At 33.6% G+C, this 26,443-nt stretch overlaps 1 protein-coding gene across 1 annotated transcript in view; it reads right to left on the reverse strand.

Annotated features, from left to right (window-relative positions):
- Positions 1–2,435: 2,435 nt before the first annotated feature.
- qsm (Zona pelucida superfamily protein qsm) overlaps positions 2,436–26,443 on the reverse strand; it is an 818,670-nt gene continuing 794,662 nt past the window's right edge. Inside the window, exon 8 of the mRNA XM_089595600.1 lies at positions 2,436–2,670. Coding sequence (XP_089451726.1) covers positions 2,492–2,670 — 179 coding nt within the window. The 3' untranslated portion in view covers positions 2,436–2,491. The remainder of the gene's footprint in view (positions 2,671–26,443) is intronic.

The following is a 26,443-nucleotide window of genomic DNA, read 5'->3' on the forward strand; positions in this document are numbered from 1 at the left end:
AGATTTATTAAAGCTATATAAAGTTTTTAAAGCTCTTATTTCTTTGTTTGTATGAAAGATCACTATAAGATAAACCTGTTTTATTTTCAAATGGAACTATAATTTTTTTTTTTTTTTTATCAACACAAAAAAAAGGAGTCAAGTATACGTAAAAGCGTGTATGTAAGTTTATCCTTATGAGAAAAATAATCTTCAGCGTGTCAGCATATATTTGCGCTCCTCCCATCTCTCCAAATTTTGTTTTCAATCAGAAAGGAAAAATTGTGAACGAAGAAAACGCAACAAAAACCAATCATTGTATTTATACAGTACAAAAGTTTATTTTTTTTTTATTTATGAAAATTCTGCAAAAATATAAAAAATGGTATGAACAATAATTCATTTATTTTTAAAGTAACAAATTGATAATAAATAAATGAATGTTCTAAACTTTTTCAAAAAACATGTACCAAAAACTATATTTTATGAGATAACTTATTTAGTTAATGTAAAATAAAACCAAATGAGTGAATACACAATAAATAAAAATTTATTTTGAAAACAATGAACATTGAAAATAAGTTATGAACTGTAAGACAAAATGACGTTATCGGTTTTCTATTGTCAGGCGCGCTCATAGCAGAGTAGGTAAGGGGCATACCCAGTGTCCAAGAAGACGGAGATTCAATTCTCTTTGGGAACTGCCCTTTTTTTAATTTTTAATTTTTTTTTTATTTTTAGAAATTGGTTTAAAGAAAAAAAAATAAGTACAAAGCTTGTGCTCTAATGTTTTGTAGTGTAAATGGGACCAGAAGTACGTCATGAGGAGTGGAGCAAAGGGGGGAGAATGAAGCAAAATCCACTTCTGTTACACTTTTTCTCAAGGTCACACATTTTAATACGTTGATTTACTCTGTACGGCAGAACGCGCCTGAAGAAGCTGAACTTCAACAAGTTTTTCAGAAATTTTTATAATTAATAGTAAGGCTTAGTTATAAAGTATAAGCCAAAGGATGTGATTTTGTTATTATTATTATTATTATTATTATTATTATTATTTGTAATTTTCATTTACTGAAAAAAAATTTTTGTAACTATTTTGGCTGAGACTGATAACTTTTTTTTGTCAGTGTTTTCACTGGTATTTTGTTGTTATGTAATAACAAGTACATTTCCTGGTACTTAAATATTGCTTGTCTACTACAGTTTTACTACCATGACTCACAGATCTGAGTGTTCAGAGAAACAAAAGAGTACTAGTAAAATAAGAGTAATACAATAAATTTGCTTAATTATACAATTGCATTCTTATTGTTTTTTGAGAAGCATTTAAGTAAAGCAGGATTGGTCTACGCCAGCAGAAAAATAAGAGATTAAGATTAAGGACGTGCATTTTAATGTTTATAGTTACTAATGAAAACCTAGATTTTAAGACAAATGCTGACATTAAGGGAATGTTTTAAAAAGTTTGGATACATAAATTTTTTACGTAAATTTACGAAGCTTCGTACAATGTTGTACAAGATAACGTGTGAGGCATGTCAAATATGCCGGTATATTTATGTATCTTTCTCAAAGTGTGTCCTTAGTGTGTCCTTAATAATGCCAAAATCTATAAAAATAATATTTAAGCATTGTATAGCTTTTTTTAAAGTAAAGTTAAATCCTTAACAGTAAAACTTGGTACTTTAAGTATAAAAATGCATTAAAACTACAAAAAACAATTAACAAAGTTAGCAGCACGTAATGTTCTGTTTAACGCAGGTGGCACTGTTTCAGATTACTGCACATAACAAATATGTGATATCTCATACGGAAAACTTATGAATTTAAATGTTTATGTGTACATAGATACAAATACACAAATAAGGTAAAGTACTTAAAGACTATGATCATCTTTGTTTCGTGTCTTTAGTAACTATGCCCTCTACGACTTACTGGGAGGTTACTTAAGACACCAAACTGTAACTTCCCAGTCGTAGTGGGCAGAGAGTTACTGGAGACAACAAATGAACATGCGCTATCGTATTCTAGTTTGTATAAAATCTCTAGGATAAGCAATACATACATAATGGGTGACTGTTAATAGTTTGAAAATATTTTTTTACTAATGGTATCTAATGATGCCATTAAATTCTTTTTTGATGTATTTATGATCTACAAGTGTTTATTGGTTCCAAACGTTCACGTTCACTGGATTAAATTTTATTTATGTGTTCATAATATATTTTTTTGTAATAAAAACAGCGTTTGAAATTTTTCATCAATTATAATTACAAAAAAAATCATTTCAATGAAATAAGAGAATAGTTCTCACGAAAATCATGAGAAATGAAACGTAATAATGGTTTGAATCTAGTTTGAACAATCACTCTTTTAAACTGATTCAGAAATCACTTGTAACTAATAAGTAAGAAAATTTTTCAGTTGCTCCACAAAATAATATTGGCTCTTAAGGTGGTCGAAAGTAGAGTACAAGTTATTATTGTATAATTTTCAGAAATCCTGGTACCTAGATGAGCCTGTAGAGGTATACATAAATGAGTAAAATGGCGATGATACAAAAGTTCTTAGAACTTGTTGTTTCACTACTGCTAGAGATGTCAGTTGTATACTGGAACTTTTTTTCTATTTTTTCAGCCCTGATCATCCTCTCATGCGTTTTTCCTTTTCGGATGAATCGAGAAATATCTACAACAGAAGAAGCAAAAATAAAAGTCATTTATTAATGAGTATTGTAAGATACTTTATGGTGTTAACGTCAAACAAAATAAATAGTTATCTATTGTATTGTTTCCTAATATAGCGTATCATAACATCAATGTGTCATTTCATAAAAACTTACTACTTCTGAGTGGAAGAAGGAAATACCTGGAAAAAAACTTGAAATTTTTTTGACTGTAGCAAAAAGTCTAAAATAGGTAGAATTTTGATAGACTGGTTTTATAACACTTAATAAAAATTAACATTAATTAGACATCATCTCACCTTTAATTATGACTTATAATTATATAAGTAAAAAACCATTTAATATGATCATGAAGATAACCAGTTTTTAAGTCAGAGATGTTTTAAAATATTGGGTATATAGTCTACGCAAAAATGTTTGCTTTAGCTTTCATTTGGATGTAGTAAGAAAGTTTTGGCTTCAAAATTGGAAAGATATAAAAATCTCATATAGGATTCATACGTTTTTATCTGATTCCGAATCTTATGATCCCCGACACTAGTAAGCATACCTTTCAACCAAGGATAACTCAGTAAGTTATACAACAATTGATTTACTTTACGGTACTAGTATTACTCAAAATTTGAAGCCACCACAAAACCAACGGGAGAAAAATACGCTACTTAACTATAGTAAAACTAGTAAACTTTGCTAAAATTCAATGTTCGTACCGTGGTGGCAGCAAACTAAATGTAATATGAGCGCCCATGACTGTACGACTACGTCACTTATCTTCGATATAGGCATGCCCCAGAAAAAAGATATTACAAATTTTCAAAAATGGAATAAAAGAAAATAAAGCAGAAATAAATAAAAACAAATGAAATAAAATATTTCGAGACAATTATTGTTTAGGTTTCGAAATTTATTTTAACAAAACTCAATTTTCTCATTCTTTGTTTACCATGATCTAAAATTATTTATTATGATGTACAACTATTAGAGGTTTTTAACATCGACTTGTCCAGCTTAAGAAAAAGTAAGTAGGAGTGTGTTTTAAGTATGCATATATGTAATAATTTGTGTGTATGTACACAGAAAAATATTAAACTACTCACAAGAAGACATGTAAGTTATGGAGTTAGATGTCTTCTTGAATGTAAATATTAAGTTAGAGGGAGTATTATGTTAGATATTTAACGTAACTTTGCCTTCTCTATACAATCTACTAAAATTGGTTGAAATACTTAAGATCATCCCTCTTAAAAATCTTGACGTTCAGTTAATGTTGAATTCACAATAATTTTAATGCTAAATTCAAGCTTGATATCCACTAAATAAATGCTGAACCAACTATAAATCAACAAAGATTCCCTAAATAACTAAACACTAGAATTAATTATAAATAACTTCGTTGCTTCAACTTTAATTAAGGGTTCACTTAGCACTAATTAGAAGTTTCTTCAGAGTTACTAACGCAACTGCATAGGATTAATTGAGACTGTCAAACCTTAATAACATGTGTGAATGTGAGTTGGATAAAATGACTTAAGGTGGCTCATCACAAAATTGAATTACCTTAACTATGACTGAAATTTGGCGGATTCATACTTCGATATAAAACGAATTATCTCTTAAAATTGTAAATCACATCCAGAAACCAGGCGAAAGCCAGAAACAAGGCGAAGACGGTAAAAAAAATGTAAAAATGCCTAGGTCTAATAGATGTAGTGATTTGTTTGCTGTTAACCCCAAAACTTTGCTCTCTGTGGGCACGGAGGAAGCACGAGATAGCAGTTGCAATAAAGTTAAATTCGTAGCAGATTCAGGTGGTACAGAAAACTTTGCTTATTCGAAACTCTACCTCAAAAATTTTAATGACTGTAAAAAAAGAATGATTAAATGAGCGAACAAGAAATCTTCCGTTGACTTGAGAGTGGAGAGAGAAGGGTGCGTTTCAGGTAAGAATAACCAAAAAAAGATAGTTCTTGATAGAGTTGTATGCGCTATGCGAGGTGCTCGCTGAAAACTTGCTGTCGCTTCGCCGTCTTGCTAAAAGGGGCATGAGTATGTACCTAGATAACACAAAGATATATTTGATCTACATTTTAACGAGACATTAATTTTTGGTGTCTACAAAAGTCCTTACTGAATAGTAGAATTACTGCAAGATGGCTAGAGCACAAGCAACAATAAAAAATGTGAAGAAATTATAGACTGTTTCATGGTAGAAAATCTCCCGAAAGCAAAGACTGAGAAGGTTCAGCAAGTCAGCACTAATGATAGGAGCTGCCCTGAGATCTGAAACAATGAATCAGAAAGAGCTAGTCTATACAGCTCTGATCAAAGTGAGTTTAAGGAAACTGTTAAAGATAGAACAATCTATAATTGTGATGATCTGATGATTGGTAAGATTCCAAAAGCTCGAAACCCATGAACAGAGAAGTACAGAGCATTTGAAAGAAATAACAGAGCCATACTCTGGTATGTAAGATTTGGACATTTCTCAGTGGAATATCTCAAGGCGTTGCAAAAAAAGTATCCAGACTATAAAGAATTGAATAAGGCCGTCTTCAATAGCTTCATTGCAACATGCGAAGTGTGCCAAGTTGCTTAAATCAAGAGACTGGCGTTCAATACTACAAGAGATAGGGCTAGAAAACCACTTGAGATAGTTCGTGCTGATACAATTGGACCGATCAATCCAACTACTTGTCCTAAAGGATATAAATTCATAATCGTCTACACAAATGACTACTCAAGATAGACAATGGCATACCCAGTGAAAACAAAATGTGCAGCAGGACGTTGTCTGGACAATTTCGTTTCAAGCACACGAAACTTGCTGGGTTTTAATGCAAAGATATGCTGTCTTCAAACCGATCAAGGCACAGAGTTAACAGGAAGCTAAACGGTAGAAGTTCTCCAGAGGTTGGGAGCAGAGCTTTAATCGGCCTGTTCTGACACTCCTCAGCACAATAGAGTCTCATAATCGCTTAATCGTACCTCACAAAACAAAGTGCTAGCCTACATTTACAACTCTGGGCTCAGGAAAAGCATGTGGAATTTAGCCCTAGGCAGTGCAGTACATGTCTATAATTGGATACCTTACCGGTTTAACGATGTGATAGCCCCTTTAGAAAAGTTTGAGCCCAATCTAAAGATCGATATAACCCAAATCAGAAGATTTGGCTGCGTTGCATTTATCAAGATACAAAGGAACACGGGAACCGTGTTATTTTGTAATCGTATTCCTTTACGATAAATTTTGGGAATTGGGTGTCCAAAAAAGCTGGTCTGAGTTCTTATTCTGGAATCGTCATTGCTTTTATGATTGCTACGTGACTTTTGGCCACAATAGTACTATCGCAATAGATAGTGGCTCTTTTGGAATTGCTAAAATTCAGGTCTTTTAGCCATGCCTACTATCTGAAAAATTGCTTATCACACATCTTTTTTTCTCATTTAATGAGACTTGTACACACTTTGCATCAAAACTCGAAAATAGATCGTGAAACGGGTCAGAAATTCTACAGGGTCAAGAATTGACATAGCAACGCTTAAAAATTCTTTTTTTTGTCGATATTTCAGTTTTATTAACACATTTTTTGTCAATTTCATTGAAGTTTATTTAACGTATTAAAAACTTCTGATTTAGATACTATCAATCTTTTTCTCTTCACAGAAAACTCAGTCACAGTTTACTTTCCTAATTTTTATTTTTGAAAAAATTGTGACGTATGTCTGATGCTACTGCAAAAAAAACCAAAAAAATCGCATGATAATGCCTGACAATGAATTTGATAGAGTAGAATCAGCCAATGACAGATCGTTCAAGCGTTTTGATCCAGATTCAGCAGTGGCATCAAAAACTAAGTGGAGTTTTCCTAGTTTGTTAACATTCTTAATTTTGAAATGAGGTAAATAACAAATTTTTTTTTAAAGAGCATTCATCAGCCCCAATTACAAGATTTCTTTTTAATAATAAGGTCATTTCTTTATTATATAAATACAAATAAGTTTTACCTTTGTCAAGCTTTCTTTCTAGGAAAGTTAGTCTACAAAGTGCAGTTTGTCTGCTGAATAAAAAACTTTCTTTGTTTGTTCTCCTTAGTAGACCACTTCTCTAAGAGCCATTCACATATCGACTTGTTTCAGTCAAAATTTTCAAAGTTCTTTTGTCCTCAATTTTGACTAGTTAATCATTGATCACCTTTAAAGAGTCAAAATTGAAGTAAAATCTTACATAAAACGTGGATGGTAAATGTACTCCTTACTTAGTCTTGTTTGACATGGTAGTACAAAATCCACTTAGATTTTTTACGAGATTATCACTAAATACGCACACGGTGTATACCACGGCATAATTACGATTTTGCTACAAGTGTTAAATGTATACTTGGCGCTAATTAATAGAGGTAAGGAAAAAGGTAGAATTATAGGAAAAAAAGGATGGAAACGAACTCGTTTGGTTCTCGACCTCTATTTCTTAAATTTAATACTTATAGCAAAATTATAATTGTGCCGTAGTATGCACAGTGTGCGTGTTTACTGATAATTTTGTAAAGAATCTTAGTAGGTTGTGTATTACCATGTAAAATAAAACTCAGTAAGTAAAACGTTTTCTATCTATATTTTCATTTAATAGATTATTATTAAGAAGTATACACCAAAACTATAAATTTTAAACTATTACAAGTTTATTAAGCTAATTGATTTTACTAGAACAATAACTATTGTTTGGGATTTCAACAAAGGTATCTTGAGACTTCTGACTGCTTCCTATAACATTGAGATTCGAAATAGTTATCAATCGTCAAACAAAGTAAGTATTGACTTTAAAAAAGTATCATTTTGTATTTCTCGGATTTCTAGCAGTACAATTAGGTCTATGTGATTTTGTCCCATAAACAGAACACCAATAAAGATCATACTACTTGCTTCACGAGCATCTTCTTTGAAACATTCCAGAAAGCATAATTACATTTTCTTGATCAATATAATAACCTTGTCTTGTTGTCAATTGGTAACTTTTTATAAACTTTATTTAATCAAGTGGACCACCAGAAAGTAAAAGTCAGAATTTTAATGGTATACTATTTACAAGCATCAAATTGTTAGAAGTCAAATTAACTTCTCTGATAGTGCCTAAATTGTTTTCAATTGCATTCGTTAACTTATTTATAAAGTCCTTTGATCCAGGTGTTTTACACCGTACTATGTAACTGACAGTTTAAATTGACAGTTTAATTGTGTTTGTTAATATGACATTATTTGCTATCTAAATCGAAGGGGAGCATTTCTAGGTTACTGTTTATCTCTTCTTTTAAAGACAAGTTGAAGAAATCCTTATCTTTTAAAAGGTTATGTTGTTGGAGTAGTGTAAGGTGAGCAACCATGGGCCATGGGCACAAGCTCTGTTCTGGGAACGGCAAGGCAGCATTTTGACAATGACATGATGGCACTCAATAGTGAGATACCACAAGGGCCATGGGTATAAGCTCTGGGTCTGAAAGGACAGTCAGACGATGTTGGCATGGTGGTGCTTGATTGTGAGCTACCACGGAGGCCATAAGTGTTAGCTCTATTGCTGGCCAAACAGCAGCCTGACGTTGACCGTGAACTGACAGAGGAAAGTCAAGCTCTAACTTTATCTCTCATCCTCCTCTGGGCTGCAACGTTGTAAGTTTGCTATCTGTAGAAAAGCAGCATCATTATCCTAATTTTTGTCATAAGGACATCGTTAAAAGCTGAAAGGATGACATAAAGAGTCTTAAAAACCTATAAAAGTGTGAGACAGGGGCTCTTGATTTTCGTTGAGACGAAAATGTATCACAAGTGCTCCACCTTGCAACGGATCAAGACATTTCTTCATGATTACGAGATAACAAGTACGAGATCCAAATCCTTCAAACTTTCCTGACCAATGTACCAAAAGTGTTATTTACTCCTTACGATAAAAAGAAAAACTCCTTTCAAAAAAAAATTTAACTAAGCAATTCGGTTGATTGCACGTAGACAGGCTTATGGATAAAAGAAAAAGCACTTTTGTTTTTAACAGTTAAAAAAAAAAGAAACAAAAAAGTCTTATTTTTGGCTTGTTAACAATACTTGTGAATTAATTCGAATGAAAAAAAAGAGACTCATCTTGAGCTAACGTCTGAGTATAAACTATTATGCCTGTACACTCCGTAGCTCTCCACATCTTGTAATTTCTCTAAGTTGCAGGGGAGAGGGAGAGCACCCCCAACCAACTTTTATTTTATCAGTCATAATGCGGTCTCCCCACAGGCTCCCTATGTATCCTGTATAATGATACGCCTAGTCTTAATTAAAAATCCAACATTATTGAATTTATAAATGCTGAAAACAAACGTTAACAATGCAGAATATTTAATAACTACATTACTGGCTGCAGTTTAAGCCAAAAATCTGTATAACTTTGTGACCTGCTTACTTGATTATCCGGGTTGTTTGCTAAATATAAACCTGACTTCCTGTAGATCTGCTGATTTTGTTCAAAACCCAAAGTGTGTCTTGTTAAGCTGTCATGTACATGCACGGAACGGAATTGGCACATTGTTTCTTAAAGGTAGTTAGTACCTATGTTATATCCCAATTAATTCGTATTTCAAGTATTTCCGATAATGTGATGTTACTTATTTAATCCGTGGCCAATCATATAACTTAAACTGCAGTAGTTAATTCAAATAATCTGGTCCAAACGTCCCTGGCTCAGAATTTCTAGCTTGTGGAGCGCATGCTCTCTGTTCTGTATTATACTGCAATTGTGTCAGTTTTATTTGAATTGCTGCCTAACAACATTTCCAAAGGGGTTCCAATTTCTATTAACACGTGCCATTTCATCCAGTTTGTTAGTTATATTTAATCGAAATATAGTATGCCATCTGTCTCTACTAGATATTTGATGTAAGGGTGGATGTGGTAATTCTAGCCAGCCTGTCAGTTATAATTAATCTTCTAAATAAAACCATTTTTTTAGCTGTTATTGTAACATCTAACATAGTATTTCAGGAGTCTAACTTTTACTTCCATAGGTAATCTAAGGTAAACTAGGTTAAGACTCTTAAGGTATTCTCTTATATGCTATTTGCTTGTCCCTTGACATGTCTAACGCTATTCATTCGTTCACTTATTAAAAACTTGTATAAAAGCTTAAGTTTAAACTATTATTATCAAACTCTATTGTGTTTTACCTGACTTTCAAAAAAAAACGTAAGACTAAAGGATTATAAGGAAAAGAGAAGAGACAAAGAAAGAAAATTAAACTGGATGTTAAAAAAGTTAAAAAACATTATTGAGCTATAGAGCAAGTAAAAAAAAAAAAAGAGAAAAGAAAAAGAAGAAGCAAAAAAAGTTTTATTGTGGTAAAAAACAAAAAAAATTACGTTTATGTCAAGGAAAGAAAAAGAAAGAAAAAGAATATTAATTATGCAGGTAGAGAAAGAGAGAGAAAATATTGTTATAGATAATGGATGACAACAATCTAAAGTTAGCACAGGAGACAGAAGTAAAATAAAATAAAAAATTTGGACGTAGAGAAAGTGTTCAAAAGAAGAAATATGCAAAAAAAACATTCACTGTAAAAGCGCTTGTCTTCTCTGGTTGATTTATCTCACAATATAAGTAGAGGAAAATACATAGGACTGATGTTTTCACACCGATTACTTAAGAATAAATTGATATCTTAAATAATTGTGGTTTAAGGGTTTTCGGTAGAGGTAATAAAGGTTATGTCTTTTTAAAATATTTTATTACTGGTATCAAATCTTTAAAAAATTCGATGGTTATTTATGAGTCGGGATTCAAATCATGTTACGGAATATTTTATTCAAAGTAAAACAACTTTATTGAAGTATAGGAATAATAGTTGTATTTAGTTTATTGTTATTGATTTTTATTTATTGTTGGATCGAAGTGCGTCAATTAAAATCTAAAATAAGCGTGAAAAAATCTGTTTAATGCAATAAAAATTATTTCTCCTCTCTTTACTTTGATGTATAACTGTGTATTTGATAAATATATAAGAACCTTTTTGCTTTCAGCATCAGCTCTTTGTCTCTATAATGGCCACAAGAGTGTCAAGCAAGCAGTCATTTTGCTCCTCTCAGATAAATCTTACATGGCGAGAACGGTCTTAAGCACCATTTTGTGACACATTAGCAGGGGATTACAGCTTTTGTGTATCATTACTTATATTTCTCATTAATTACAATGAAGAGCACTTTAAAATGGCTTTTGCACAGTGCTAACACATGTTACACATAGCAGCCAATAGCTGTTAAAATTAAATAGCTTTTTTTTCGTCAAAAACACTCACTTAGTCACTACCCTACTACAGCTGCAGTTAGCGTTATCCAAGGTGATTTAAAACATTAGCACAAATTAATTATAACATGAGATATATTTACTTTAGTAAATTCTCAGATTACAAGTGACGTGCCATTGTTTGTTTAAAGGTACATAAAAATACACCGATTCTTCTCCCAGACTTTTGGCTGCTGTGGCTCTCTTTTCTTTGTGCGTTTATTCAGCACTAGTATAAGATAGTAGCACTATGCTTAGAAAGGTGCAGAGATTCTGAAAAAGGTGCTTACGTATGACTAAGCTAGACTTACCTCTGATCTGGCTTGGAAAAATCTAATGCTTGTTGGACATACCCAGCGCATTTTTTATGCAAACCCAAGAGTAAATTTTATTGAGCTGCATAGGCAGTACAATAAGAGAGTGGAATAGATGGTTTACTTATGACCAACAGCTGATCCGACTCTTGATCGGTATTTCCAGATCGAATCGTTTGGAGATAGCTGTCGAGATGGCCGTATCTACAGGCACTACGAAGAGACGCACCTGCTAGCTGCCACCTGAAACTGCATGGAGGCCAGTGATATTGGGCACCAATCCATGTCAGGCAAGCTTTTTTGGTTATTCACGACTTGGCTTTCAAACATTTTGTATTTGCTACCACCTTTTTTTGAGTCTTCTTTTGAGGAGGTCACTTTCATTATGCCATTACGTAATGAAGTTGAGGCATTGAAGACTTCCTAATGAGACACAAATAAATACTTTTTATTAAGCCACTCAGTTAGTTCTGAATATTGGATAAATCGCTTTCCAAGATTCACTTTAGAATTTCCATGGCCACTTATTATTTATACGCTTGCTTCATTGGGCTCCAAGCACTGGTATCTTTATTTCTCTTTTTTTTTAATCTCAACGCGAACACTTCCATTCACTACAGTGATGAGATCATCAGCGTACGCCAGGAACTCTAAGTCAGCTGTAATATCTAGTCTTGTGGGAAGCGAGTAGAATCTCAGATTCCAAAAGGTCAGTTTAAAGATCAAACCTTAGGTATAACCCTTTTTCACCATTGAGGACAATTTATCTTTGTCATTTTCTGGTTGGATCAGTCAAGTTGAACCCGGTGGATTTTGAAATAGCTCGTGATAAGCTTGTAAATGTTCCTAGGACAGTTTCTCCCTTTCAATGCAGAGAAAACTGCTGTATGTTGCACACAATTGAAAGCTTCTTCGATATTAAACAAAAATTAAACGTGTGTCAACTGCTTGAGTCGTCTACGATTTTTTCAAAGTTTAACAATAGCATCGTCTGTTTACCTCTTAAAAGTAAAGCTGAACTGGTGAGGTGAGATACCTCCTAAACTTAGTACTTTACTATTAAGTCCGATTATAAGGTGATATGAACCAGGGCATGCCAATTCCTTAGCGAAGCTTTTTAATAGGATTAAAAGTTTCCCTCTTTTTTATACCTGGAAAAAGTAGCCTCTTAACAGGTATGCGTTCATTCATTTCAAAAGTTATAGAGGAAGTACGTTTATCAATCGCTCCACAACTTGCTCTTCTACCTCATCATTTTCTGGTACGTCACCATTTTTTATAACCTGTGCAGCATGTCTGACCTTTGGAGAGGAGAAAGTCAGAGGATTTTTAGTTTCCAGCATCTCTTATGTGACTTCGTTCTTCAGAGTCATCAGATGTATCACCATCCTTTACATATGTGTGTAGAAAAGTTTTGGCAGTATCCATCATCGATAGAATATAACTATTTTTCATACGTAGTGCACTGAAAACCGTTCAGGAAAGTTCTTACCAGCTATACGCTTGTACACTCTTCTAAAAATGTCCTCATTGCCAATAATAGTTGAAAACAACTTCCAACTTTCACTTTTACACTCGTACATCTCACGCTTGTAATCTTCCCTTAGAACTTTGTACTTAGCAACTATGTTGGGGTCACGAGTTCACTTAAAAATCCTACAAACTTTGTTTAACTTGTTTTTCGCTACTGATAGCTTCTCACTCCACCAACGATCTGACTTCTCTGACGTTTCTTTCTGGGAATAGCTTTCTTACAAGCTTTGAACATGACATTGGTTTAGTTAGTGGCGTACCTCCCTCCGTGACAGTCTCCATACACAAAGACTTTGAGGGTAAGAGTCAAGCTACCCACAGCCAGCTCTTCATCATCAGGAATAATAATAAGGAATAGCTAGTAGTCTCACCACTGGCCCTTTTCAGGGCTATTATAAGTATTTACGTTCCCTACTTAACCATTAATCTCATTGGTTCTGTTAAGGGCCACCTAAGTTTGAATTATCTTGCCAACAAATACATTTTTACTACCATTTTTGGAAGTGATTTGTCGACTAAAAGACTATGTTAACTAAAGACGGCCACTATTAAAGAAGTCAGTCATTTACTGGTACACATCACGAGCGGAGTTGTTCATCACAAGGCTAGGGACCTCGGTCGACGACCCTATATCGATGTTTGAGAGGAAGACAATTCCATGACGTCACCCCATTTGAAATAACGCGGAGTGACGTCACGCTGCAATTGTCTTCCTCTCAACCATCGATATTATCCTCTCAACTCTAAGGATTTAACTAGAAATCACCGATCCTCTCCAAGATCTGCGATGGGTGAGCCTAACATCTATGAAGAGAAAAAAGACTTAAGCCAATGGGACAGTCTCCATCGGGCAAGCATCATGAACCAATCCCCCCATCTTAGATCACCAAAACAACTGAGTCTGCAAAATAAGGTGCTTCAGACACTGAGTCTTCGATGTTATACCAGGAGACGTTGGGAAAGATCTTTATAACTAGCTCTAAAACTTCGGACTTAGTAATTTGTTTTCCAATTAATCTGGGGTTTTAACAGCAGGCCAGTAAAGATCTTCCTAACGTATCCAGGCAGTCACAACTGCTGTTAACTTCAGTCAAGAAAGAGTTTACTTAAGAAGCTCACCTTTTTTTAGGGCCATTGGACATCGAACTATCTTGCCAACAAATATATTAGAACTTAACAAAGTTGACAGAAAACAGCCTTTAGGGGTTACAAAAGTCTTAAGCATGCTAAATTTTGAAAAAGGGTGAATTGGAAGGAAAACTATTAATGTATCTAATAAATACAATTCCAGGCGTCAAGAAACTGACGCAGAAAACTTGTCAAGATTGGAACGGCACCATAAAAATCAACAAATATAGAATCTGTTACGTCAGAGATCAGCTTATTATTGTACCCTCACAGAAATCTCTTTAATCTTTTAGTTTCTTAAATCAGTATAAAATGTGTTTGTATTTTGTGGCAATAAAAAATGAAGAGATCAAGCTCTAGGACTTTGTTGCTCTGGTAATAAAGTTGTGAGATAAGAGAAAAAAGAATTTTCAGTGTATATTTTTTGGGGGTTTTCAATCTCAACAACTGTAAAAAATAGCCCTTTTCGTAAACTATACGGGAGAAACTGCCAGTCAACGGCCCCTTATGGCCAATGATCCTTTCATGTCATAACGAAAGCACGGTACTTTTTAGCATAATTAATTTTTTTTATTTTAATTTTTATAGCTTATTATTTGACCAAATAAACTGTATGTATCCCAAACAAATATGTTTTTTATAAGAAGATCTTCATTCTGAGAAGTGTCTGGAATGTATGTCAAATTTCTAACCGTAACGTTTCACATTACATGTCAACACACTACGGTGTTCCATTTAGTAAGTCTCGGGTGAAGTCGAGACGGAGGGCCGCTAGTTTGCTATATGTGTATGCATTTTGCCGTGTAGAATGGTAAAACTATCTTGGTTTCATATCGATATCCAGAATATTCTGACTAGCTTGTTAGAAAGAAAGGAGTACTTTTGATGTATGGTAAAAGCTGACACAGAAATTAACTAGAAGAAATGCCGGTGAAAGCTACAAAAAATGGCCAAAACATGCTTCTTATGTCTAGAAGAAAATTAAAGAATTGCACACAAAAAAGTGTTGCATTAAGAAGATGTTAAATCTTAGGATGAACAAAATAGGCTACATTAAGTTCCAATCAATCTAGCCGTTTTTCCGGAAGTCGCAAAATACCGCCATTTTAAGACATTTTTCCAAAACTCAATCACTTGCTTTGTACAATATTTTGAGCTAAAATTTTGTCACTAGCCAAATATTATGGTTCTTAACATGCATAAATTTAAGCTTGATCGAATTTAGACTTTTCGTGAACCACAGCGAAAATCAAGAAAAGGCCCTCTCAAAAAATGTGCGTAAAAAGTTTGCACTTTGGTCCATTTTTCAAACACATTAAGCTTTATCTATATTTACTCTACAGTTATCAAAAACATTTTTGTTTTAACCAATTAAAGGTATCAAAAAAATTAATTGCAAAAAAGCACAATTTCGTTATAACTGCGCTCCCATAATACTTCCAGAGCACAAGTGCGGGAGGTAGGCGTGGCTTCCAGCGGTGGCTTGGTAAGTTTCCAATTCCACTGATGGAAGAGCTAAAAGTCGTTTTTTGCAATTGATGCTCGAGATATTTGTGATTGGCAAAAATACATGGCATTTTGGGAACTTGTAAAATAAATATAGATGAAGAAAAATGGATTGAAAAATGTACCTATGTTGCCTCACAACTTTTTTATGGAAATTTTTCGAGAGAAATTTTTTTTGTTCTTCCTGTGGTTTGTAAAAAATTTAAGACCAATCAAGCTGAAATTTTGTGTGTTTGTTAAGAAAAATAATATCTTCCTTGTAATTAATCTTAAGCTCTTAATATGGTATAAAATACTAGTTATTGGGTTTCGAAAAAATAGCTTAAAATGGCAGTTTTGTGCGATTTTTGAAAAATGTCTGAATTAATTGGAGTCCATGGGGCTCATTTGTTTGTCTCTAAGTAAGAAATTTTTCTTAGATCGTTTTCGCTTATGTGATTCTCCGGTCTTCTTCTAGGAGTAAAAAACATGTCTTGGCTATTTTTTCAATTTTTAAAAATTTTTGCAGCCACTTCTACTTCTTGAAGTCTGTGGCAATTTTTTACCATGCATTAAAAAAACTGCTCTATTTTGTTTCAAGCTAGACAGATTTTTCCGGGTCAAAAAACTAATTCTATTATACTAGAGTGCGTAGGGTCTAGTGCGTGTAACTCTGCCCTTGTGCACGTATGCTTGCATACTCGTACGTACATGTGTGTGTAACTTGTGTATAATAGAAGTATAAGTGTATAGGAGTAAGGGTGCTATTTTGTTGTCTAGTTTTATACAGCCTCTAGTACTAGTTCTACTGTAGACATGTTCACACTTGTGTATTTAATACACACACAGGCTATTTATTATTATTATTATTATTGTTTTCATTATTATTATTATTATTATTATTATTATCATTACTATTGTTACTATCACAATTACTATTATTATTACTATTATTATTATTATCACAATTACTATAACTATTATTAATATTATTATCATTATTATTATTGTTATTATCACAATTACTCTTATTATTATAATTATTATTATTATTGTTATAACTATTATTACTATTGTTATTCTTAATAATAATATTTCCATAAATATTATTACTGTTATTATTATTATTATTATCATTGTTATTATTATTATTATTATTATTATTATTATAAGAATATATAGAAGCAACTGGCAGAAATTCTAGGCATTGATCCTACTTCTGTGAGAAATCAAGAAAATAACCTACACTCCTCAGTACATACATGCTGAAAGCATTGGTACAATGTCGGCCTTAAACAAGCAGATTAGGTGGAGTTACAGGAGAAGTATGGTGCTCTGTCACACATTCAAGCACTGCTCGTTAATCCCAAGTTCTTATCAGCAGTATCAAAGGAGGCTAAAACAAGAAATGCTTACATAAAGTAGACAACAGCTGGCTAGCACAGCTTGCTCAGCAATAGGCTTAGACACATACGTGGTCATAAAGCAAAAGGAAAATTTTGATCGCAAAGTACTGTTTAAATGGCTAGTGGATGCGGATACTCTTACTGCTGACTTGATGCACTCGCAAAATTGATGAAGAGCGGCCTCCCTCCTAACTTATATACCTAAACACACTAAGGAGGTATTAAAGTCAAAAGCCAGGAAAATACTTGTTTGGCAACAACTTGTTGGAGAAAGTGAAAGAGTCTAAAAGCTGCAGCCATCTATTCAGCGTACCCTTTCAAAACACTTATAAATTAAAGAATGCGAGACAGGCTTTAAACTCCTCAGGCCCACGCAGAAGTACCAGGCATCCTACGTGCCAAGCAGGCTTGAACCTGAACCACACTTTTTCAACCAACCCGTACAGGGGAGGAATACGGACCAGAGGAGGAAAACGAAGTCAGTCATGAGGACAAGCGACCCAAAACCAGTTTTACACCTATCCGCCAAACCAGAGGGAACAGTACGAGCAGCATTAACGGTATGTAAGACCACAGAGAGGCTAGCACAATACGCTGAACAGTGGGAGAGTATTACAAATAATCGGTTTGCAGTAAATTGTGTGACAGGATGTAAAATTTACTTCAATAACCAAGTCACTCCAAAGTTCAGCTCTCACCATGAGATTGAGGATACTAGACAAGCGATCTTAACATTAGGACAAAAAGGGCAGTAGTACCATGTAAACCTAAAAGCAGTCAGTTTATTTCATATTATTTTTTAACTCCAAAGCCTGTTGGATCCTTTAGATTTATTCTGGACTTGAAAAAATTGAATAAATTTATTGATACCCAACATTTTGAGATTGATGACCTCAAATCAGCTGAAAAATTAGTTTTCCTAGACTTATACATGGCCACAATAGATCTTGAGGATACATATTTTCTTATCCCGATCCATAGCGAGAGAAGGAGGTACCTGCGTTTCGAATTCTGTAACACACTCTTTGAATTTACTTGTCTACCAGTTAAACTGAATGTCAGTCCGTATACATACACCAAGCTTCTAAAAGTTGCGATGAATATTTTCAGGTCTAAGGGTCCCAGATCAGTAATCTTCATTGATGACATTCTTATTATCGCAGACAGCCATGATAAATGCCTAATAAATATAGACACAACAGTAACACTTCTTCAGGAGCTAGGCTTTATTGTTAGTGAGACGAAGAGCGTACTATCTCCAAGTACATGCTGCAAGTTTCTCAGCATAACTATAAACACGACTTGATATACCATAGAGTTAACGAAAGAGAAAAGGCAGAGTCTTCTGAAAAGTCTAAGGACACTTATAAACAAGAGCGCTATTCGGATTAGACACTCCACGGAACTGATTGGAAAACTTATAGCAGCCTGTCCAGCTGTTGAATATGGGCTTATTTACTCTAGATCGCTCGAAAGAGAAAATATCTTGGCATTGAACAGGAGTACTTGGGATACTAAAATAATTATCCCACGTTCAATAATCTCGGATGTGAACTGGTGGCTTAGGGCCCTACCTGATACGTGGAAATCAATAAAAATTAACAATTTTATTGTAGAGATATAAACCGACGCTTTGAATACCAGATGGGGCGTGACAGACGGGATTACCGAGATATTTGGATCTTGGTATAAGAAAAGAAGCTTTTACACATTAACTACAAGGAGCTACTGGCAGTTAAATACGCGTCAGAATCCCTTGCGAATCACTTAAAAAATTGCAAAATTCTACTAAGAGTAGATAATACTACCGCTATAGCCTCTATCAATATGATAGAGGGAGTGAGATACATGTCACATCACAACTTAGCAAAACAGATTTGGCATTGGGCTAAAGTAAGAGGACTTTTTATTGTCGCTTCTTATATCCCATCTGAAGGAAATTTAAAAGCAGATTACTTATCTCGTCTCAACAACGACGATGCAGAATGGCAATTGAACCTAATCTGCTTTTAAAAAATTTATGAAACCTTTGGAAAACCAGAAGTAGACTTGTTTGCACATAGCCGGAATAAGAAATGCGCAAAATACCTCTCATGGAGACAAGATCCTGGGGCTGTTTAAGTAGATTCGTTTACCATTAACTAGACAAACATAAGATTTTATGCCTTCCCACCAGTTAGTCTAATTTTGAAATGCCTGAACAAGATAAAAAGAAAACAGGAGAGAGGCATATTATGGTCCCAAAATGGATAGGACAACCATGGTATCCTCTTTTTTTTAGAACTTCTGATAACAGAACTTTCAATTTTCAATCCTCATGATAAGCTACTATTATCTGACTGTAGAAACAAAATTCACCCGCAGACGCAACACCTATCTTTAATGGTGGGGCTTGTATGCGGGAAGCCTTCAGAAGATAAGAAGTATCAAACGTGGCATTGAGCGTTATCCAAGCATCACTGACCAGGAATACCGAAAAACAGTACATCTCAGCTCTCAAAACATGGTGGATCTTCTGCAAAGGAAATCCAGATGAATTCTATACCCTAACAAGAGAAAGCTTCCTGAAGTAGCTCTGATATCAAACAATGGGATCAGTGAGAACCAGATGGTCAAACGTTTTTTAAAAGGAGAATTCAAGCTAAAAACTCCTTGTTTGAAGTACGATACAACCTGGGGCGTTACAAAGGTAATAAATTACCTCAAGGCGATGTATCCCCTACATAGATTAACTTTACAAGTACTCTCTAAAAAAACCATTACACTCTTGGCTCTGAGCACAGTTCATAGGTTGCAAACCTTTGCGAGTGTTAAATTAGAGAATATTGTATCTAGAGAGGGGAGAATTGAGATTAAGATCTCAGATCTAGTCAAAACGTCAGGCCCGAACAGGTTTCAGCCCTTGCTTGTAATTCCTGAATTCAAGGATAATCTGAATGTATGTGGCTACACAACAATCCAAGAATATATAAAGATATCAGGCACATTGAGGAACGATAATGCAGCTTTGTTTATTGCAACTAAAAAAACTTATAAGCCAGTGGGCGCCCAGACTCTAGGTAGATGGGTTAGAAACGTTTTTAGAAAAAGGGGCATTGAAACTACAATATTCTCAGGTGACTCTGCGAGACGTGCCACGACATTAGCAGCATATCAAAGAGGTTTAGATTTATTTATAATTAGAGAAACTGTCGGCTGGACGAGGGACTCAACAACGTTCGCAAGATTCTATAACAAGCCTATTGTAACAAGCAATCAAAATTTGGCACAGTCAATACTGAGCTCCGAGTGGATGAGAATTATATTTATGAAATATAATGAATGAAGCAGTTTCTTTTATACGTATGCATATCTCTCATTGTTGTTAAAACTTGCCTGTCCTCTAAACATCTGCATTTGGTATGTCTTTAAACGAGTCGAAGGAAATATAATTGTTCGATCAAACAAACTTGCTTGTTCGATCAAGTAATGTTCAATTGTAGTTATATTAAAAAGACTCATTCGAAGACATACCAATCTCACCCATAGCAATAACGGAACATCATTGCCTGCAACCTGGAAATAAGGGTCAATTGAAAAAAGAACTAAAAAAAAAAAACTCCAAAAAAATGACGATTCTACAAGAGTGACCGACCAGCGTACATTACTAGGGCCTCTAGCGAGAAAATTCAGCACTTACTCTAAACACCGTGATATCTAGCAAGAAAAAAAGAAAAATGCATTTGGTATGTCTTCAAACGAGTTGCTTTAATATAATTACGACTAAACATCACTTACAAGTAAGTGTTTGATTGAACAATTATTATAACAAAGTAAATCATCAAAACAATTGTGCATGTATGGCAGATCGATGAAAATAAATACTATGGGTTTAACAGATTTTTAAAATATACAATACAAGACCTCTTTGGACAGTTTAATGATTACATACTTTCTGAACAGTTATTAATAAACATTTGTACAAACTTCTGTAACTTCTAGTTGCTCACATTTTTCTCACAAACTCTCACTGACTCTGTTAATTCATACATATTTAAATTATTTCTTAAGTTACCATTTCTGCTGTATGTAACATGTAATGCATGCCATTTTCTTATTATATTTTTTAAAAACATGTTTTAAATGACTTAATTTTATCTCTTACTTATAAGGTATAATTCATGACATAAAAAAAAATAAAAGGCTGATAAGTAGTTCACAAGATTCATTTTAATGTATATGTTAGCTCAGAAAACATTGTAATTAACATTTAAAGTTATTAAATACCTAAAAATTGAGAATCAATAAGTTTAAATTAATGATTTTTACAATGTTTTTAGAATTCCAAAGAGTAAAATAAATCTACGATACAGAACAATTAAAAAATACTTAATTGCTAAAGATCTAATTGTTGTTGTACATCAAAAGTTGGTCTCAAATTAGACCTAGTCTCAAGATTCAAAAGCAAGATTATCTACAACTTTGAAGATTGTACTGAGAGCTATGATAGGTATCAAAGTTTATTTTTCTGGCCTGGTAAAGTACCTAACTATTGAGATCGGGGGAGCTACAAAACCTTAAACAAGAAACTTTAGCAAATGTAAACATAGATCCACTAGATATATTAAAATCTTCTGAGTTTTAATGTAATCTTGCTTTTTTATACATTCTCAGAACATAATTAAGTTTTAGATGATAATTGTTGACCTGCAAAAAACTATTGGATCTCCAGCAATAAAGTGACTTCTCACTGTTTGGTACTTTAGCTCAATTTTACACTTAAATTAAAAAAAAAAGTCAGTGGACAGTGGATGCTTGGGTACCCACGTAAGAAGTTATACTTCTATAAAATTATGTGGCAAATAGTAAAACTATAAATATAAGTATACCTCGTATTAAACAATATTATGTACAAAGACAGTGTAATTATCGTTGGAATAAGTATACCTACGTTAGTTGGGTGTGGTTTAGATAAATATCTTAACACCTAATAACAGAACAATTATAAAAAATGTCTTTTAGCACAATACAATATAAACAATATGGCAGCTGGCCCGTACAAGACTGTGCTCTTTTATTGAATCTTCCAATGATTTCTAAAAATCTTCCTAAAAAAATAAGGAATACCTTTACAAAACAGCAAATCGTCTAACTGTACCCTTTTTTACATGTTCAATTTAAAAAGTTTTCAATTTAACATGTAACCTTATTAAATAATAATTATTATCATTTAATTTTGCCTTTGGCTTAAAACCAAAGATTGTGGACTACAATCTCACGTTCTTTCACAGGCTGTGGGACAGCAGATTGTCCAACTATTTATTTGTTTGTATATTGAGAAAGAGAAAGCAAAAAATATAAATAAAGAGAGAAAGCATTGAGTTTTGTAGTAAATTAATGTCCACATACCTTTTCTAGTTTATTTTATATAATTTTATATGATTCTTCAGTTCTTCTTTTTTTGAGATTTTTAACTTTATTGAATTTCAACAAATAAAATACTCCACTTAGTCAGGTATACTTATTCTTTCAATTTTATTTTCCTTCACAAGAAATTACAAAAATAACTAAAAAGTCAAGCAATATGATTATGAGTTCATCGAGCAATGTAATAAGTTAGATTAAAGTATTGAACTAATATTAAGAAACCACACTCAATGAGCGGTGGAAAGCTACTGACTAAAATGCCGCGCAAAGAAATACACCATGCACGAAATTTTGTTTAAAATATCTTTCTCTTACTTGCTATGGGGCCAGTACTGGCTGACTTCATGTGTTTAGGCTTAGCGGCTCGCTTCGGTTGTCATTTGACACTTCCGAGAGCCACGAAGTACATAGTCAGCTTTATTAGGTGACGACTTTTATTAAGTACAACTCTTTTAAGAGCCTTTATATTTTATTATGGGAATAAATATACTATAAAACGGAATAAAAATATAAAAATTTATTTATTCACGCAGGTCGTCACTTCACAAACCTTGTGGAAGAATCCCTTTAATTTGGATTTATAAGATCTATACAAAGCTCTCCCTTTTTTTTTGTATAAAGATTACTATTAAATAAACCTGTTTCATTTCTGAATAGATCTATAATTTTTTTTTATTTTCATTAACATAAAAAAGAGGGGCTAAGTGCGTTAAAGCGTGTATGTAAGTTCATCTTTATGAGAATAATAATTTTCAGCGTTGCAGCATATAATTGCGCTCCTCCCACCTATCGGGATTTTGTTCTTAGTTACAAAGGAAAAATTGCGAAAGGAGAAAAATCAATAAACATCAATTATTGTACTTATACAGGATGGAAACGTTTTTTTCCATTATTAAAGGTCTGAAAAAATTTTATAAACAATAATTTATGTATGTAGAAGGTAACAAATTAATGATAACTAAATAAATGTTCCAAGTTTTGAAAAAAAAAACATGTACCAAAAAAAATTTTTTTGTATAAATTGCTTACTTAATGTAAAACAAAACCAAAGGAATGGATCAATAATAAATGAAAATTCACAGTAAAAATACGTTACGAACTGCAAAACAAAATGATATAATTGGTTTCCCTGTGTCAGCCCCACTCATAGCAAAGTGGGTTGAGTGCTTTATATCTTTTTAAGAACTGTTTTTTTTTTTTTTTTGATGGAGTGGTGGGATAATATTTTGTATGACATTGCGTGGTGAAGTACTAGAGATCAAAAGTACGTCAAGAGGGGCGGAGTGAAGAAGGAGGATCAAAGCAAAATCCACTTCCGTTTCACTTTCTCTCAAGGTCACCAATCTGAAATCAACGATTTACTTCGTAGGGCAGAATGGGCCTATAGAAGTATATTTTCAAATACTTGTCCACATTAATACGTTAATGTATACAAAGGGACCATTTAGAGTTTACCCACCCCTCTTATTTTCTATCTACTGGTCCTATGTGGTTAAAACTGGTTCATTTAAGGCAAAATTAGATGCGCTTTCTCGTGGTATTACTAAAATTGTCATAATTCCCATCATTTTCAATGATATAATTTTTATGACTGAGAAAAAAATTGTTATTGCTCATTTTGAATTTATTCACTTCTTTCAATTAGATACTTGTATATAAACACGTTTTGATCCAAATGATACCACTAGGGCATGCTTTAAAATTAAATTATATCAGCCCATATTTAAAATTATTTCCCTGAAGGTTAAACCTGCGTTCTCGAGCTACTAATCTTAACTTCAAGCATACAGAGCTGAGTTTTGTATGTTTTATTTAAAAGTTACTGTTCTGGTATCTAGCTTCTTTATAACTTTTGTTTCTATTGTTCAAATGATAACCAATTGCAGCAATAGATACCCAAAAATTATGATAAACTTTAAATGAAATTTTTTTATGCAAAATTTAAAACATAAAAAGTTGTTTTGTTGGAAGCGTGAATTATTTTAAAAAATTTTTTTCTCCCAATCCTGTTATTTTGCAGAAGCAACCGAATGCTGTGTGCGAGCAATATAAGCTTGTCTTTTGTTTCCAGACTGCTAGTGACAATAATACTAATTAAAAAATAAAACTGGCTATGCCAAGCATAATATTTTTATAAACAAGAATAATTAAAAATCAACTATGTTGTTTTGCTTGAAAAATCAATAAACCAACATTCCTCGTCGCTACTACTTTGATTTGCTAATAAAATATTTTCCTGTTAAAGCAACCGCTGATAAAAAGATGTATTATTGAAATAAGAAGTACAGGGATATCTCCTAAGGGTTAGATTATGAGCATTTATAAAACTGTAACCGCTGCCGCGTTTTGTCTTCCAGGAAACAAAAATATAATTTACGAAAAACTTGTAAAATTTGCATCAATCAATTAATTGAACACAGAAAAGATTATTAAGATGAACGATTTATCGGTAAAATAATCTATGAGTCAACTGATTCGCAAGTAAAATGATCCGATGATTAAACAATCCAAATGTAAAACAATCTACCAGTGCAACAATTTACTTAGAAAACGATCCGTCAATAAAACTATTCACCAGTACAGCAATTTGATCGTCAAACCATCTGCTAGTGAAACGATTCACCTGTAAGATAATTTACCCCTAACAATTGGCTGAGAAAATAATCCGTCGATGAAACGATTAACCAGTACAATAATTTTTAAAGCCCAACATTGAAGTTTCTCGTGTAGAGATCTTTGAGAACGTGTTTTTTTGCGAGAATCACGGCCAAAAAGTTTTATTGTGGACTGACTTTTAACAGTGCTTGGCTATTATTTACTACAGGTTCAACTTATGGCCAAACGTCAAAATGTACTAAATCAAGATCGTTCGCTAAACTTTTTCTTAGTGAAAAACATGGTCCAGAAATTTCGTTGCGGACAGACTTTTAGCAGTGCCAAGCTATTATCTACTATAGGTCTAACTTTCAGCCAAACGTCAAAGTTTACCGAACTGGGACCGTTCGTTGAACTTTTTCGTGGAGGGAGAACTGTCAAATAAGATTTTAAGTAGTACCTGTCTGATATCTCTGATTTGATTAACTCATAGTTAAAAGTCAAAGATTCCCGCACGGGGATCTTCGATTACGTGTTCCTTTGTGAGAAACACAGCCAGAAAACTTTATTGTGGGCTGACTTTTAACAGTGCTGAGTTATTATCTACTACAAGCTCAACTTTTGGCCAAACACCAAAGTTTACCGAATCGAAATCGTTCGCTGAACTTTTTTCTTGGGAGAGAACCGTGAAATAAAATTGCCAGCAGTTTTAAGTTGATATTTTCGATAAGCTTGACTCATTGTCTGAAGTCAAAGTCTCCCGTGTGAGGATCTTTCATAACGTCTTTCTTTGCAAAAAACATGGTAAAGCAATCCGAGTTTGTGGAGAATGTAAGCCGCGATCTAGCTGATATCTGCTAAAGAAGTATGTGCAGAATTTTAGCCATGATTTTGCAATTTTCTCCTTAAGTCTTGTATCAAAGCCCACCGTTAAAGTTTCTCGCGCAAAAATCTTCGATAACGTTTGTTTTTAGCTGGAAACACTGTCAGATAAAACTAGTTCCAGCAGATTCTTCGTAAAGCCTTGCTCGTACTTTCGATATGATCAGCTCATGGTCTTAAGTCAAAGTTTTCCACGTGGGGATCTTCGATGACGTGCTTTTTTGCGAGGAAGACGGTAAAGTGATTCTCGTTTGTGCAGAATTTTAGCTACGATCCAGCTGATTTCTGCTAATGTAGTATGTGAAGAATTTTAGCCACGATTTGGCAATTATCTGTAAAAGTCTCGCCTTAAAATCCAACGCTGAAGTTTCCTGCCCGGTGATCTTCGATAATGTTGTTTTGAGTGAAAAACACTATCAGATAAAACCAGTTTCAGCAGATTTATAGTAGTACCTTGCTGATATCTCCAATATGATCAACTTATGGTCTAAAGTCAAAGTTACTCGCGGGGGTCTTTGATAACTTGTTTTTTTACGGTGAACACGTCGAGGTGACTTTTTTTCTTACTTAGTTTTTAGGGAGCAGAAGCCGACAGTTCTGAAAAACTTATCCCATGGCTTGATGCCAGAATATGCCAAACGGGAATTGTTCAATGGACTTTTTCTGTTATGTCTTGTCCAAGCAATATTTTTTTTGATGATAGTTAGGACGAATTTTTT

This window comes from Copidosoma floridanum, unplaced genomic scaffold, assembly GCF_036245765.1.
Source record: "Copidosoma floridanum isolate Cflo_tuat_1 unplaced genomic scaffold, Cflo_Japanese_pri ptg000026l, whole genome shotgun sequence".
In the NCBI taxonomy this organism is placed as follows: domain Eukaryota; kingdom Metazoa; phylum Arthropoda; class Insecta; order Hymenoptera; family Encyrtidae; genus Copidosoma; species Copidosoma floridanum.